Source organism: Aythya ferina (genome assembly GCF_964211825.1).
Source record: "Aythya ferina genome assembly, chromosome: 9".
Classification (NCBI taxonomy): domain Eukaryota; kingdom Metazoa; phylum Chordata; class Aves; order Anseriformes; family Anatidae; genus Aythya; species Aythya ferina.
Genome location: NC_140305.1, coordinates 5,578,918 through 5,594,439, shown reverse-complemented (window position 1 = coordinate 5,594,439; position 15,522 = coordinate 5,578,918). Strand labels below are relative to the sequence as shown.

General features: G+C 52.7%; 1 protein-coding gene across 1 annotated transcript in view; it reads right to left on the bottom strand.

Annotated features, from left to right (window-relative positions):
- The window catches only part of IRS1 (insulin receptor substrate 1), a 50,899-nt gene extending 35,701 nt beyond the window's left edge, over window positions 1-15,198 (bottom strand). Inside the window, 3 exon segments of the mRNA XM_084528828.1 lie at window positions 11,173-14,271; window positions 14,273-14,339; window positions 14,342-15,198. Of these exon segments, the coding sequence (XP_084384954.1) occupies window positions 11,196-14,271; window positions 14,273-14,339; window positions 14,342-14,681 (3,483 nt within the window). The 5' untranslated portion in view covers window positions 14,682-15,198 and the 3' untranslated portion in view covers window positions 11,173-11,195.
- Window positions 15,199-15,522: the final 324 nt, after the last annotated feature.

Here is a 15,522-nt window from a genome sequence, read left to right as displayed (position 1 = left end):
CATTTGCTCGTTGGTTAAATTTCGTATTTATGACTCCTCAAGCTGTATGTGAATGAAAACGAGGATGAAATGTTGATAGCATGCTCTGTGCTTAGTTATCAGTCAAGTAGAAACTAACAAAACATCCTGGATACATAAAGAAGTTGCTTAACAAAATAAACCTTGCATTTAATTACAATTTATGTTTTTAAAGCTGATTCCACATTTAGTAGATGAAACTGAATGGGCTAGGTTATTATGGACTCCCAATTTCAGATTTAGTAAATGGGTTTTTTTGGTTGTTTTAAACTGAACAACTGCAGAAAATAAATCTTTTTTCCCATCTTTTCAATTTCAGCTGATCTCACTCAACTCTGAATATACTACTCACATAATCACACTAGCTGTATATTAAAATCAAAACGAAGTTCTCTGAGTATCTACCATAGCAGCTGCTGTTCTCAAAAATGAGTTTTTAGCATTTGAAGCCCCGATTCTGGATACTTCTTCAATCATGCTCGCTACAGCAATAGCTTTGATTTCCCTAAATATTCGATAGTTACAGTGACCAAACAGGTCCGTCTTAGTTTAGCTAATATTGGTATATTAAAGCACATTTAGTTCCAAACCCAGGTTTATTTTTCGGAAAACATTCCAAAAGTTATTCCAACCTGAACCACCCTACTTTCTCAGCCTCAGCTTGCTTTTCTCTCCAGGGACGTGCTACCACCACCTCAGGGTCAAAACAGAATCTGAGAGAAATGTAAATATTTATTCTCTTCCCGGAAAAGCACTCCACGGAGCGGAGGGAAGAAAGGGGATGCGTGCCCAGGGAATCGCATCGGGGTAACCCGAGAGCTTTGCTAAGCCGGTACCTGAGGGGTAGTCCCTCACTGAAAAGATGCACCCCGTTTCCCAGAGCTTCCCACCCAAAGAAACACCCCCGGGTGGCCGGGCGCGGGTGACGCCGAGCCGTGCCAGCCCCTGCTCAACACAGGCTGGCGTGCACCAGGCTCCGAAGACACAATAACATTCCTCTCGCTGGCTTCGAGCCCGGAGGCTAAAAGCACCAAATAACTATTCATTCTTCCATCTTGAGACACATTCCTAACCTAGTTCAAAGGCCTGAAAAAACATGCCCTAGCTACATGCCTGCACACCTCCAGAAGGGCTTTTCCCTTGCACCACAGCTCGCGAGGAAAAGAAGTTTCACACCAAGAAGAATGAAACCTGTACGAAAGTTTTGTTCCTGAACATTGTTTAAAGCATTCGAGGCTGAGCTGCGTACAAGCTCCTCAGCTTCGCTGGCCCATGTAAGAATGAAGTTTCACCATTTACGTGCTCGACCTACAGCGGTTCCTAGCGGGGTGCTGGGAGGGGAGGGGAGCCGGCCGGGACCTGTCCTGCTCCCACCACCTCTCCCTTCTTCTGCTCAGCATCGTCTGCCTCTGGGCCCCCAAACTGAGATCGGTGGAAATGGCACAGGGCTGCACACCCCGATCAGGACGTCCAAGGACTGCCAGCACACTCAGCTCATGTTGGCCAGATGATTATGTAAAGTCAACAAAATACAAGATTATTTCCAAAATATTGATGCTAGGACAAATATTAACTTTCAATAAGAAAAATATTTACAGCTTTCAACCTACAGCTTCCTAAACAAACTAAATTCCTCTTTATACTTTTTATTTTGCCCTTTCTCAGAAAACTGCATGCTGTTATGTGCAAAATGGGAAAATATAAACAAGTTACTAAATAATACGCCGACCTAACTACAGTCACTGTTACTTGTACAGAACGAGTCAAGGCACAACTGCTGCAGATGCCCCTGGTCCTGGCCACATCTCCGTGGCTGGTGCAGCTCCCTGACCTGTCACAGGCTCGCTCTGCTCCCCACGCCAGCCGAAAAATAAGGCAGAACGATGCAGGCATCCCTGCACGCCGCCTGCCTCCCCCGAAGGCAGAACAAAAGGAGCAGCAGGAGCAAAGGCCAAGGTGAGCCCACCCTTCTCAGCACAGCGTGCTGCTTACATCTGCCCCAACGCCTTGCAGGCCCGCACCCCAGCTGCAGCAGCCAGCCTGCTTGTGGAGATTCCTCAACCAAGGCAGAGGGGGAGTTCCCTCTGGTTCTGGTTGCTTCGGCACACCTAAGCTGTAAAATGCTAGGGTTTCCTTACCTCTGGTTCATATGGATCACGTATGTGATCAAGCCATTAGCTATCTAGTACTCGTGCACTTTCCGTTGCTTTTAAGGGCTAAAATACTTATTATTAAGGAATAAATACTTATTATTCTGAAGTCTAGTTGCCATTACTTAAAAAAAAATAATACTCAACTTTGTTCTGCAATGCAGAAAATCAAACATGGACAAAGTGCTACAAACACTGTAACACAGCAAAGCAAGAAAGGCTGGTGCACTGTGCCTGTGCTTTGCAAGCAGAGAAGTCAATAAGAGAAACAGAGTAAGTGGAGCAGGTTAAGGGAGGCATTTTTTTCACCTTTACCAAAGCAGATCACACCTGCCCAAACCACATTCTGACCATACTAAGGATTTCAATTGTCACTCATTTTCAGCAGATGAAAATTGTGTAGCTTGAATTGACTATCCCTGCGGGAAGACGAGCATTGCTCGCTCTTCACGTAGCCATTGCAGAGATCTTCATCCCCACCACGACGAGCAGTACCTCACCCTGTGGACATCTGAGTCCTTCTGAACCCTCTGAGCAAGCCTAGGTGCCACAGAGTCACAAAATGTCCCAGGTTGGAAGGGACCCACACGGACCATCGAGTCCAACCCCTGACTCCACACAGGACCACCCCAAAACCAGGCCACGTGTCTGAGAGCACTGCCCAAACGCTCCCTGAACTCCAGCAGCTCAGTGCTGCGACCACTGCCCTGAAGAGCCAGTTCAGTGCCCGACCACCTCTGGGTGCAGAACCTTTCCCTAACCCCCAGCCTGACCCTCCCCTGTCCCAGCTCCGTGCCAGTCCCTCGGGTCCTGTCGCTGTCCCCAGGGAGCACAGACCCCACCTCTTTCTACTGCCACGCAGCTGTGCTACCCGCACTGGTCAACATAGTATTGTTGCATTTCACCCACCATGAAATGCAACAATACTATGGAAGGAAATATCCTCAAGGATATATCCAACCTAGAAGGTTGCTTGTTCCTGTTCTCTAGGGGTAAAAAATATCTTTTCTAACACGTAACCTGTTCTCCAAAAGCAGGCCAGCTATGCTGAAGATGAATCACCATCCAGTGCTTTAATCTAGATACCCTCCCTGACATGATCTGCTGTCAGCACGTCTTTCTGCATCTCGCATGCAGCGCAGGGAACGGGAAACTGGGGTCTGACCTGAAGCAAGAAAGTCACAGCTCCAGCTCCCCGCCCCCCTCCTCCACAGTCACTTACAGCTGATAAGCAGCAGGACTCAAACCAGTAAATGCTGCAAGAGCAGCAATGAACTCAGCCAACCTGCTACCTCCATCTATGCTCCAGGAGCTTCTTCCATTCTCTTGACGAAGACACGTGTCTAGACACTGCTCAACAACGATGTTACTGCTGATGTCCATGTGCCCATCAGCTCGTGAGGAGGATGAAGGTGGCTTGGGGTTGTTTTGGTTGTTGTTTGTTGAAGATTTTTCTGGTTTGGCTTAATCTCCTTCACTCCAGCTTTTTTTTTCCCCATCTCTTCAGGGAACTGCTCGGCTGTAGGGCAGCCCCTGCAGAGCCAGCCTAAGGAGCCGCTGCCCCATAGGTGTGCTTTAGCAAGCACCGTGCACCACACCAAACGCCAGATCACTGAAAGCTGACAAGAATCAAGGCTGATGGATATGACACGTTTTTCTTCATTCTGTATTTCAAAGAAAACTTGTCCCATGCTTAGGCGCCCTAGCAACTTACAACTATCCAACCTCCGCAGACTGGAAAACAAACAAACAAAAAATACACAGTAAATTAAAAGAAACCCCCAGATGCTCCCACACTACTGCCTTCCTGCATTTGCACCATGTATCAGCAGACAGTTCAGACGCAAAAACACACTTCAATAGCCCTACTAGCTGTAAGGAGTGAAACACTTACAGCCTGATTCCTTTCCCCCTGAAGTGCATCTTACTTGAAAATTTAATAGGATATTTTTTGCACATCCCCAGCTCCCAAATAAATGGAGTTTTACAACAGTTGTCAAAATATACACAGGCAAATCTTCCGTGCTGCGGCACAGGAGCGGTGCCCCTCATCACACGGCTCAGGCGGCTGACAGCAGGTCTTTTAACTAGGCTCCCGAATTCCTACAAGCAGCTGAACACAAACAAACTTTCGCTGTCCCACCCACCCGATCAAAACCTCCTCTGAAGAAAATACAGTTTGCAATTACCCAAGGTTAAATCTCTAATAATAGTCTTCAGAGAACATGACCTAGATGTGTCAAACATGATCAGAGAGATATATATCAAGACATCTTTTAGTTAGTTACAAGCGCCAGACTTATTTAAATCTCCTTTATCTGTTCACACCTTGGCTTTTGTTACATTTCTCAATATTTCTGTAAGTGGAGAATAAAGCTGTTAAGCTTCAGAATCTTTTTTAAGTTACTGACATCTCTCCTTCGTTACCTTTATCTCATGAAGTCAGAATAACAACCATCATGATCCCCGTTTATCTAAACCACAGAATGATGTAGAAACAGAAAGCCGCTACTCGCTTTCACAAATAGGTACTCTGATATGTCTTATTACATATGGAAGGCCAAAAGCCAGCTCTTAGCGCTCTGACAAATTGGGAATTTATATACATTTGTTAATATTAACATATTTGCATTGCTGTTTTCACCACAAAATGAAAACCTCAAGATCTGCTGTAACAAGCCGTAACATTTTTGCCATTTTAAATCTTCTTTTACAAGATATTCTGTACACTGAAGAGTTTTAAGGGAATCTATACTTACTAATCCAGAAGACAAATCACAAAACACTAGTGAACCTCATTTTAAATCAATTTATCATAACTGTCCGAGCAGTACAGTATAAAGAAGATGCTGCCATGAAATAAAGTCTGTGTGAATACAGGTCTCCTTTCACTACACGTTTTACAATAACAAGATTCTTTCCCATGCTAAAAGTCACTCATTCTTATTTGCTTTGTACTCAACTCATATCCCTAGCTGTGGTTTACTGTTGTGGTTGTGACAGGGATGCTAGAAGACAAAGAACTCCGGAAAGAAGAGCCTGAGGCAAACTCGGCTTACCTTACCAATGCACATCATCCTGTTAAGGCCAGCAAACCGACCAAATAATATATAAAACTCAAATCTCATCACAAGTAAGGGGTACATATGCTTTCTAAATAATGTCTACTGGTTATAAAGGTGAAAAGAAAAATATAGAAGTAAAAACACCTCCAAGAAACTGCAGCACCATGCTAAAGGAGCACCTCTGGAATAAGCTCTTTGTGTGTACATAGGCTTTCTGCCTTTCTCTCTACAATTCCTCAAACTTTCCCTCACCAACACCCCAACTCCCATCGGATCACAAGCACCCTGCCGCTCTGTCCACCCACACCATCATGCCACAGCTCCTCTGTGCCCCCCCACGTCCTTTCTGTGCCCCACTCCCAGCTCCCTGCCCTACCAGTTTCTACAGCTGCTCCCCGGTCAGTGCCTCCAGCTCCCATTATCTCATGTCAGCATCCCACAGTTTCTCCTCCAGCCACAGTAGGGGGCCCAGCAACAGCATCTCTCCCATTTTCCCTCCTACCTTTTACCTAATGTATGTCAAAACTGTCAATCAAACGCAGTAACTAGTTTCCAGTGCTACTTGGAACAGAGATTAAATCCGGTGTCTAATTAGTTTTGGAAAAGTCTATCTGTATTTCTGCCAGATCACTGGACACTAAAGCATGTTTTTTTTAAGTTTACTTTCTCTGGTGACTTTACTGAATCTCTGAAAGTGGACGTGTTCTCTTCTGAGTATTGTACAAGCGATTTTTGTATATAAACAAAAAATTTATTCACAAGCAAGCAATTGCAAACTGACTGCAACTTGTCTGAAAGAATATTCAAGCACTCTTTAGTTGGGTACTTGCACTTACGTATCTATAGTCACGAAGGACTGGATAGTCCCAGTGAATAGCAAAATTGCAGCTAACATGAAGCATCCCTGAAACAACACAACACACTAGGGGTGTCAGTCGGTCGGCATTCCTCCTCCCGAGCTGCTTGCTGCGTTTTGTTCAGGGGTTGTAATTCCCCATTTGCCAGTGTTATCTAAGGAAACACATGACTCGCCGCAGCTGCTGGCTAAAAACGAGCATCCTCCTGGCCCTGCAATGCCCTGTTTCATTTGAACTGGTTTCTGAACGTGGTTTAAATTTGAAAATATTGAGTAAGTAGGAAACCTATGGGCTGGAGAATTCCAGATAGTACTTCATTATCTACTGCGTTGGTTTATAAATCATACGGCTGCAATTTTTAAGCCAGGAAAACAAAAAAGAAAACTCTTAAGAAGCCTGTCATTAAAATCAAGGGAGGGAGGGAATAAATCAATACTAAAACGCAATGTAGCTGTATTAAAGGAACTGATCTACAGCCTCAATTATGAAAGAATGAAAAGAAAAAAAAAAAAAAAAAAAGAAAGGCATTAATAATAAGCTTGTGGTCTTGTTATGCAGGAGAACTGCAAATATGCAAGTATGTGGAGACAGAGGCTCAATTTTGGCAAATAATTAGGTATGGGGAAAACTGGTGTGTGCATACAGTAAGAAATCGACTGTTTTGTCTACAGCACACCCATAGAGCATGGAAAAGTTTCATAATGTACTGGTATTTGTGTTGGTGCTGACCCAAAACGAGGGAAACTTCTGTTCTTTCAGTTCTGGAAACAACCTCCCCCCAAAACTTATTTTAATGGTACACGTCTTGTTTTGGCAATTGCTGTGTTTAAGTTGTTCCACCTTAAGCTTCTAGCTCGAGGAAGCAAAACCAACTATTGAAAACTATTAAAAAATAAATAAAGCAAAAAAAGCCAGCAACGCGCCAACAAACCATTCCAGATACACCAGCCACGGATCACCCGAGGTATTCTCTGTTTACCATTATGTGTATTTTCAGAAGCAAAACATACGTTCGAGCTTTTCACCGCAGCAGCGCTTTGCTTTAACTGGAGGCGGACACGAGGCAGGGGCACCTTCCAGACGTCCTCGCCCTGCGTGCTGGTTTCCTCCAGCACCCAAACGCCCACCACGCGCCGGGCAGAGAGGCATCGTTAAGGCTGCGAGGGAGCCAAGTTACCACTTGCTCGGGCTGCACATATTCCATTCAGTGTTATTAGTGCTCACTTTCACAAGTTCTCAGACTCATCAACGAAATGGAAATGAGGCGGGGGAATAATGTCTCTGCTTTGAAGCTCTGGAGATCAAAGCCACGTACCTGGATTCATTCTGCCATCCTGCTTCAGCCTTTCCTGTTTCTCAAGAGCCAACGTCTAATGGTTTCCTTTCTGGAATATTTTTTGACTGTATTCTCTGAACACAAGCTCTCAGCAGCTCATCTTCATACCCCTGCTAATTCTAGGAGGTTTCTCTTCTCACAGCAACTCCAAAAGCAGGTAAGAAGCACATCCGCGCTATCTGCTCATCTGTGCATGCAAAATCCTGAGCAGGAGGAAAATGCCTTACAGCAACACCACTCCCCCCAGCTACAGCCTCAGCTTCCTCGCCTCACAGGCCAGTGTTTTCCAGCAGGATTTGGCCACTGATGCATGGAAGTCCACCTGCCATGGGACCTAGGCACCAAGGAGCCACCGGCTGGGCTCCGCACACGTAGCAATATCCACTTCTCACAAGTAGAGGGAAATGTGTGGGCAGAGGAGCTTGCAGGGCAGCTTGTCAACCACTGAACTTTTAAAAGGATGAGAGAAGAAAGGCAGCTAGGGCAGGGCCACACGTTACAACGCAGCCAGGAACACAGAACAGGGAAAGCAATGGGATTTGAGGGGGAGTGCAGAGAAGTGCTATGGATGGGAGAGCTTTTATATATTTTTTTTTTAAATTTGCAAATCAATGATTATTTCACCTACTATCTTTAATGTTAGGAGAAATAAGTACCACTTGAACGAGGACAAAACCCCTGCAGAAGGTAATGCCTCAGCAGCCTGGAAGTGGCAGGGGTGGGGGAAAGGACAGGGCAGCAAGGAAGAGAGGAGCAAGCTGGCTTGCAGCAAAGCAACAGCAATCATTTTACCCACTGGGAGCTGAATGGCAAACATGTGAGGTCCTTGCCTTGTAGTCTGGAACAGAAAATTCCCGAATGGGTAAAGCAAGAGTGATCCAGATAGTTTTGGCCTTTGCTGGGGAGGAGGGAAGGAAGACTGCTTTATGGAAAGGGAGAAAAAAGAAAGTAAAGAAATAGCACGTGCAGTCCTTCTGCCACTTCTGAGATTACAAGCGTTAAGTAACAGCCCACAGCTACAACAGACATGGAGAACAAAGAAAGGGCACTTAAAGCAGCCTTCCCCACCCCTGATTCCAACACCTGCAGCTTTGCCTCTCCCTCCCCAGGTCCTGACGTTCTCCCTTCTCTGCTGTACCTGCAAACGGCCCAGGTGGCTTCCCCTTGCTACTCCACGCTGCTCAGGCAGCATGAGGAGAAGCAGCAGCAGGAGCAGCCCCCCTGCCCTCGCAGCCCCCCTGCCCTCACAGCCCGTGCCTGCAGGAGCAGCGCGGGGCAATGCTCAGCAGCTCCTTGGGGAGGGCACGCAGAGCCCTGGGACCTGCAGCGCTCCCCACTCACAAGAGAACGGTTTAGCTTGAGGTGCTCAGCAGCTTCTGCAGGCATGTGCAAGCAGACTGTGTGCAGGCCTATAAATCACTCACCTCCGGGCAGCTTTTCTTAAGGATGGCATAACGTGTGCCCTACACGGGCCGATTCCCCTGCCTAACCCCAGTTCCACCCGCAAAGCCGAAAAGGTCTGAGGACTGGTCTAAAAACAGATGTCAACGTGGTGTAACACAGTTTTTTTCCTTAACACACTCAAGAAGATGAGCTAGTCGGGCTGAACTCTGAGGAAAGCTGCAGCTGATGGTAAGAAATGCAGCGTGGGAAACAGGAGCCCAACGAGTTAACGTCTGAGCAAGCTGCGAGCAGCCGAGCTGCATAAAGGGGAGGGCACGGGAACAGGCTCGGCTGCTGACTCCCCGCATAATTACAAACCAACTCTTCCCGGCCTCCCAGAAGCCGTGCTCGCTTAGTCCAATCCTAATTCGGGGAAATAAGAACCAACTTCAGATGGCAAGGATTCCACTAGACACTACCTTTCACCACGCTTCTCTGCGAGCAACTGCGCGGTGCCTTCCTGTCTCTCTCCTGTCCTGATCCCACAGCACAGCGGGGATCTCCCTGTCTCCTGGGTGGAAAATCTGCTGCAGCTTTTACACGAGCAGTGACACACTGGATCGATTAAGGCAAGGTGTCTGCAGCAACGTAAGCAGCGCAGGTGCAAAAATCTGTGCAAGTAACCAGCTGCGGCACTGCTCCTCCTCAGACCTGCATTCTCTTCCTCTCACACATTTAGCATTCATCCAGATCTCAGCAGTGGATTTTCTCTCCCGCTTGTTCCCCCCATCTTAGCACACAACAGGAGAAAATAGCAATACACCCACCGACGTGAGCACAACACGCTGCATCCTCTGGTGAACATCCCCACAGCAGGAGCTCGGCGCTCACAGGTCAGGGCAGCACGACACGGCCAGCCCAGACAGCCGCCTGAAAGCACCTCCAGAAGAGAGGAAAGGCGTGGTGGGTAGGGCTGCTCACCAAGTACTGTGACAGCCAGCACGCTCCTGTCACACAGCCACGGAAATGATTGTTTCCTACAGGCACCACTCGAAGCACACCTGCAGTACCCGTGCTCAGGTGAAGCCTCACCTCGAACGCTGCAATGAATCTGCCGTTCACAGCTCACCTAAGAGCAGTACTTCTCACCGCATTGCTCTGACAGGCAATGGTGGGAGTGCTAAGCAGCAAATATGGAGAGCTTGTTTCACCTTTGTTCAGGTATATAAACATGTCCCACAGTAACACGGAAGTGATGATCCCAGGCACCTTTCCAACACCGGCTCCCAGCACTCCTGCACACCGAGTGAACGCACAGTACAAACATTATTGTGCTTCCAGTAAAATAATAAACAGCCGTATGGGATTCAGCCCCTCATATCTCCGCGTATACACTCATAGTGATACCTGCTGCTGCTCAAATACAGTGCAGCTAGCCGCCAGTGCTCGAGGACCCTTTCACGAGGACCCACCCGCACGCACCGTAACGTGCCTCCTGGGCCCCCAGCTCTGTGCTGCTACGCGGCAGGGGCATCACAGTGCTTGTGATGCTGCTCACCTTGCGCCTGGAACCAAGGTGTGGCAGCCTGGCCAAAGATTTTCCCAAATTAAAAGAGGAAAGTTGTAAGGGAAAATAAAGCACAGCAATGCAGCCAATGGCAAAGGCACCGTTCTGAGGGCCTGTTTTCTCATGCAGTCTGTAACCCTGCTGCAAGCCCCAGACAGCCACGCTTCCTATCAGCTGAAGCACGAGGGATGGATACAGGGCTTTGAAGACTTTCAAATCTTTCTCAAATTCACAGCCCTTTCCAAGCAAAGCTGAATCGGCACCCATCACAGCCCTATGAGGTAGGTGCCATTAGCCGTGCTTCATGTGCGGGATAACAAGAGTTGGTGTGGGTCGCTGCCTTACCCCGGCCACAAGAGCGATTACTGACCAAACAGGGATTAAAATGCAAGCTTCCCATTTCCAGCTCTATGCCCCCAGCTACTTCACTTGCTCATTTCCTACACCCGCTTCTGAAATACACCCAATCCTAATTGCTGAGGAGACGAGGCAGTGCCACAACCAAGTCCCATCTCTGTCTCAGCAGGAGCACCCTCACCAGAGGGGACCCTGTCCCCCACCTCCAGGATGCTGCACCCTCAGGCAGCCTGCAACAAGGCCAGGCAGCAGGAACCTGGGTGCAGACGGGCGGCAGAGCCACCCCAAAGGGACTCAGAGCCACCCCAAAGGGACTCAGAGCCACCCCAAAGGGACTCAGAGCCACCCCAAAGGGACTCAGAGCCACCCACCCTTCCCTGATGCCCACCGTGAGGGTCCCGGCGCCCCCAGGGAGCCCGGTGCCGGCGGCGGGGCTCACCTTCCCTGGCTGGCGCCTGGCTCCTACATCTCCTCCCGCTTCTGGAAGCTGATGCTGGCGTATGCGCTCGAGTCATCGCTGGGGTGGCCGCTCCCACGAGGCTGGCTCGGGGACTTGGGCTGCGGCGGTGGCGGGGGCTTCCCCCCCGACAGGGAGGCGCCCTCGGCGGCGGGGTGCAGCTGGTGGTGGTGGTGGTGGTGGTGGTGGCGGCGGTGCCCAAAATCCTTCACCAGGTCCAGGTCAATGTAATTGAGCCCGTTCTCCACGGCGGGGGCAGCCCCGGGCTCCCTGCGGGCAGCGGGGGCTCCGGCCGCCTCCCCAGCAGCGGGCCGCAGCCACACGTTGTCAAAGGAGGCTGAGCTGTGGCGCTTCACCTCCTCGGCTCCTCCCGCACCCCCGCAGGGGAACGGTGCCCCGGGGCAGCCCCCCGGCGCCCCACGGGCAGCAGTTGGCGTGGAGGAGAAGGTCTCCGAGCTGTGCCGCCGGCGGCCGCCCTGCGGGTCGGCACGGATCACTTTGGCGCTGGGCGTGCGGCCGGGGCTGAGGCTGACGCGGGTGAAGGCGCTGCCCGCGCCAGGCCCCCCGAGCAGGGAGGAGGACGAGGAGCGCGGAGGCGCTGCCGCCGCCAGCTCCGGGGAAGCCACCGCCGGGGGTTTATCGGCATAACCCAGCAGCAGGGCTGGCGAGGAGGGCGAGGGGCTGTCGGAGCAGGAGCCCCCCAGCCGCATGGTCACGTAGTCCCGGCCAGAGGGGGCCGCGGGGGCCGCCCGCGGGCCCAGCTCCATGTTCATGTACTCCTCAGCGGCCTCGCTCCCCAGCGGCCGTGGCAGGCCCAGGGCGGCCGCAGGGAAGGGTGGCTTGTCGCCGGCGATGAACTCGATGTTGACGTACTCGCCCGGGCTCTTGGGCTCCGGGGGCAGCAGCAGCGGGGGCTGCTCCCGGGCCCGCGGCAGGGTGCTGGCCTTGGGGCCGCCGAGCGACAGGCGCGTGGGTCGCGCCAGGCGGCCCTTGGTCTGCACGGCCGTGTCCACCTTGCGCGGCGGCTGCGGGTGGGACAAGGGGACACCGTCAGGGCCGCCACCACCGCCGCCCAGGCTGTCACTGCTGGTAGAGGAGGATGAGTCCTCAGCAGCGTACAGGAGGCGGCTGGAACCAAGGGCAACGCGGGGCTGGGGGCTGCCCTCCTCACCCGCTGCCCCGCCACCGCGCCGGTGCACGTGCTTGAAGGAGCGTGGCAGCGAGAAGTAGGAGTAGATGGGCTTGTGGTGGGCCGCAGCAGCAGCCTCCTCGACGCCCGGCTGCCCCGCACCCCCAAAGTAGCAGTCAGGTGGTGTGCTGGTGGTGGAGCCGCTGGCCGGGGACATGTTGATGTAGTCGCTGCCGCCACAAGGGAGCTTCCCCTCATTGCTCTCCACCGAGAGCTTCGGGTGGTGGCCGGCGCCATTCGTCCAGATCTTGCCGTAGCCTGCGGAGCCACTGTCTGGGGAGTAGCTGCCGCTGGGGGACATCATCATGTAGCCGTTGGAGTCCACCGTGGCTGGAGGGTGGCGGCCCCCCCTGCCGGGGTTGATGATCTGCTGTGGGGCCGACACACTCTTAGGACTCATGGGCATGTAGTCACCGCCCTTGGGGGGCGCCCCACCGCTGGGGACGGGGGCCACGCCAGGTGACATGGGCATGTAGCCATCGTCTGTGTGAGGGGCGGAGTTGGTCCGATGGTGGCCGCCATCCAGGTGGTGCATCTCCAGACACTCCTCTGGGTAGGAGTGAGTGGGCACAAAGGCAGAGTGCCGGTAGGAGGGCAGCCGGCCACCGCCACAGGGGTACGAAGGCAACATCTCTGTGTACTCCTCAATGGAGGCCACTGAAGACTGCGAGGGGGTCTTCTGGTGGGAGATGGTGGGTGAAGTACCTGCAGAGTGAGTCCGCTTTCTGAAGGCCTTCTCCAAGTCGGCAGCGTCCTCGCTGCCACCTCGGGGACAGCACGGCGTACCAGGGTAGCGGGGCTGCTGCTGCGGGTGGCAGGTGCGTGGGATGAAGTGGCCATTGGGAGCTGCCAGGCTGCAGCAAGATGAGGTGGCCTTCCCCCCCATGCAGATGTAGTTGAGCTCTTCATCGCCCCTAGCTGGCGGGGTGTGCCCCAACGAATCTGGGGTGACACTGCGAAAAGAGCTGCGAAAGTCACACGGGCTAGAACCATACTCATCAGAAGAAATAAATCCGCCATCGCTCGGGGAGCCAGAAACTGAAGCACTAGACCGTCGTGGAAATAGGCAGTCTGACGTGGAGCCATGGCCACTGGTGCTACTTGATGACAGGCTGACAGGGCTGGTGGCTGAAGGAGAGCAGCGCGAGGAAGGCATCGGGATGGAACGGCTGTGGTTGAGCGGAGGATGGAGCCTGGAGTTGCCACGATGTCTATGCGAGTGTGTCCGGTTGGCGCTGGGACTAACTGGGCTGCCATCCACGGAGGCAGGCCTTGACATCGTGCCTTCCCCGTCGCTTGATGCGCGAACCCGGAAAGAGCTGGGTTTGCCACCCGCGCCTCCACCCCCTCCGCCGGCAGGAGAGGTGGCCGTGACACTCTCAGTCCTGGAGCGGCGACTGAGCCCCACTTGGCTGGGCGGAGGGTTGTTGATGTGGTGCCTACTACGGAGGGGCACAGAAATGGGGTTGGAACAGTTGGAGGAGGACTGGCTCTTGCTGCGGGGCCGGAATTCCTCACTCATGGCTCGCATGGCCTCCAGGATGGTTTCGTGCATGTTCTGCGCCACCACCGAGTCATCCACTTGCATCCAGAACTCGCCGGGCCCGGTCACAGCCGAGCGCCCCACCTCAATGAAGAAGAAGTTCTCGGAGTGACCGCATCGGCGGATATTGAGCAGCTGCAGCACCACAGCAGCCGCATCGGAGTTCAGCTTCACAAAGCTGATGGTCTTGTTAGTCAGGCACAGGCGGTAGATGCCAATCAGGTTCTTTGTCTGGCCTAGCCCCTTCGGCTTCAGGATTACTTGCCAAACCTCCTTAAAAGCCGGGCCAGGGGCTACCTCGCCATAGCTGTCCTCTCCCGCCTCCCCCAGCCCCACGCTGCTGCCTCCAAAGGTGACATCGCTGTGGTGGTGGTGGTGATGGTGGTGGAGGTGGTGGTGGCCCTTGGCCCGGTTGTGCAACTGCAGCAGCGCTTGGTACCAGCTCTCCTGCTCGGGCTCGCTGTCAGCCGCAATGGCAAAGTGCTCGTCCTTGGTGTAGAGGGCCACCAGGTGCTTGTTCTTGGAGTCAGCCCGTTTGTTGATGTTGAAGCAGCTTTCCAGTGGGATGGAGCGCTTGGGGGCCCCTGACTTGTGTCTCCATTTCTTCTCATTCTCGTAATACTCCAGCCGGGCGGGTCCAGACTCGCTGGCTGCCCTCAGCACGAAAAAGCGTTTATGCATGCTCTTGGGTTTGCGCAAGTAACCCACCTTTCTGACATCCGAGAAGAAGCCCTCGTTATTATCTGTGGGGCTGGCCATGGCGAGAGGTGGCGGTGCTGTTACGGCAGTCAGTAGTCCACAAGACCCCAAAACAGCCAAGCCAGCCGGAAAAGACAACCACCTAAAACAAAATTCATGCAACAATTTACAACAACAACAACAACAACAAAAAAAGGCAGAAGAGCTCAGGATCCCCTTTCGAAACCAGGACAGAAGCAGGGGGCGAGCAGCTGTTCAGCGGCAGGGGCAGCTTCCAGCACCGAAGCAGAGTTCGTGTCGCTCTTTATGCCCGAATCGCCCTCCGGTGGGTGAGCGTGTCCATAAAGAGTCCAGCCCCGCTCGGTGCAGCCGAAAGCCTCGTCCCAGGAGCGGCGGCCGGGGAGGGGACACGCATCCTGCGGGCCGGGGGCGCCCGCCTGGCCCAGCGCCCCGCTCCCCTTCGCAAGTTTGCCTCGGCGAGCGGCGATTCCTGCTGCAGATTAAATATCCTCCTGGGGGCGGGGATTGTTTTGCAAAGTCCGGGCTTTGCACCCGAAAAAAAAAAAAAAAAAAAAAAAAAAGCACTCTTCGTCGTCGTCGTCCCCCCCCCCGAAATAAAAAACCCCCCAAAAAATAGCGAACAACCACGCGGCAGCCGCCCTCCGAGGCTCAGCGCTGCGGCTGCTGCTGCTGCTGCTCCCGCTCGGCCGTGCGGAGGCTGCCGACCCCATTCAGTCCCATCGCGTTAGGCGCTCCGAGAGCCATCTCCAGGCGGGCGGGCGGGCGGGCGCATCCCCTCTTCCTCCTCCTCCTCATTCCAGGCGGCAGCGCCTCGGCGCCCGGCGGCGCAGCCCCCTCCCGCGCCCCAGCCCGGCGGCGGCTCCGAGCACTTTCCCGGCGC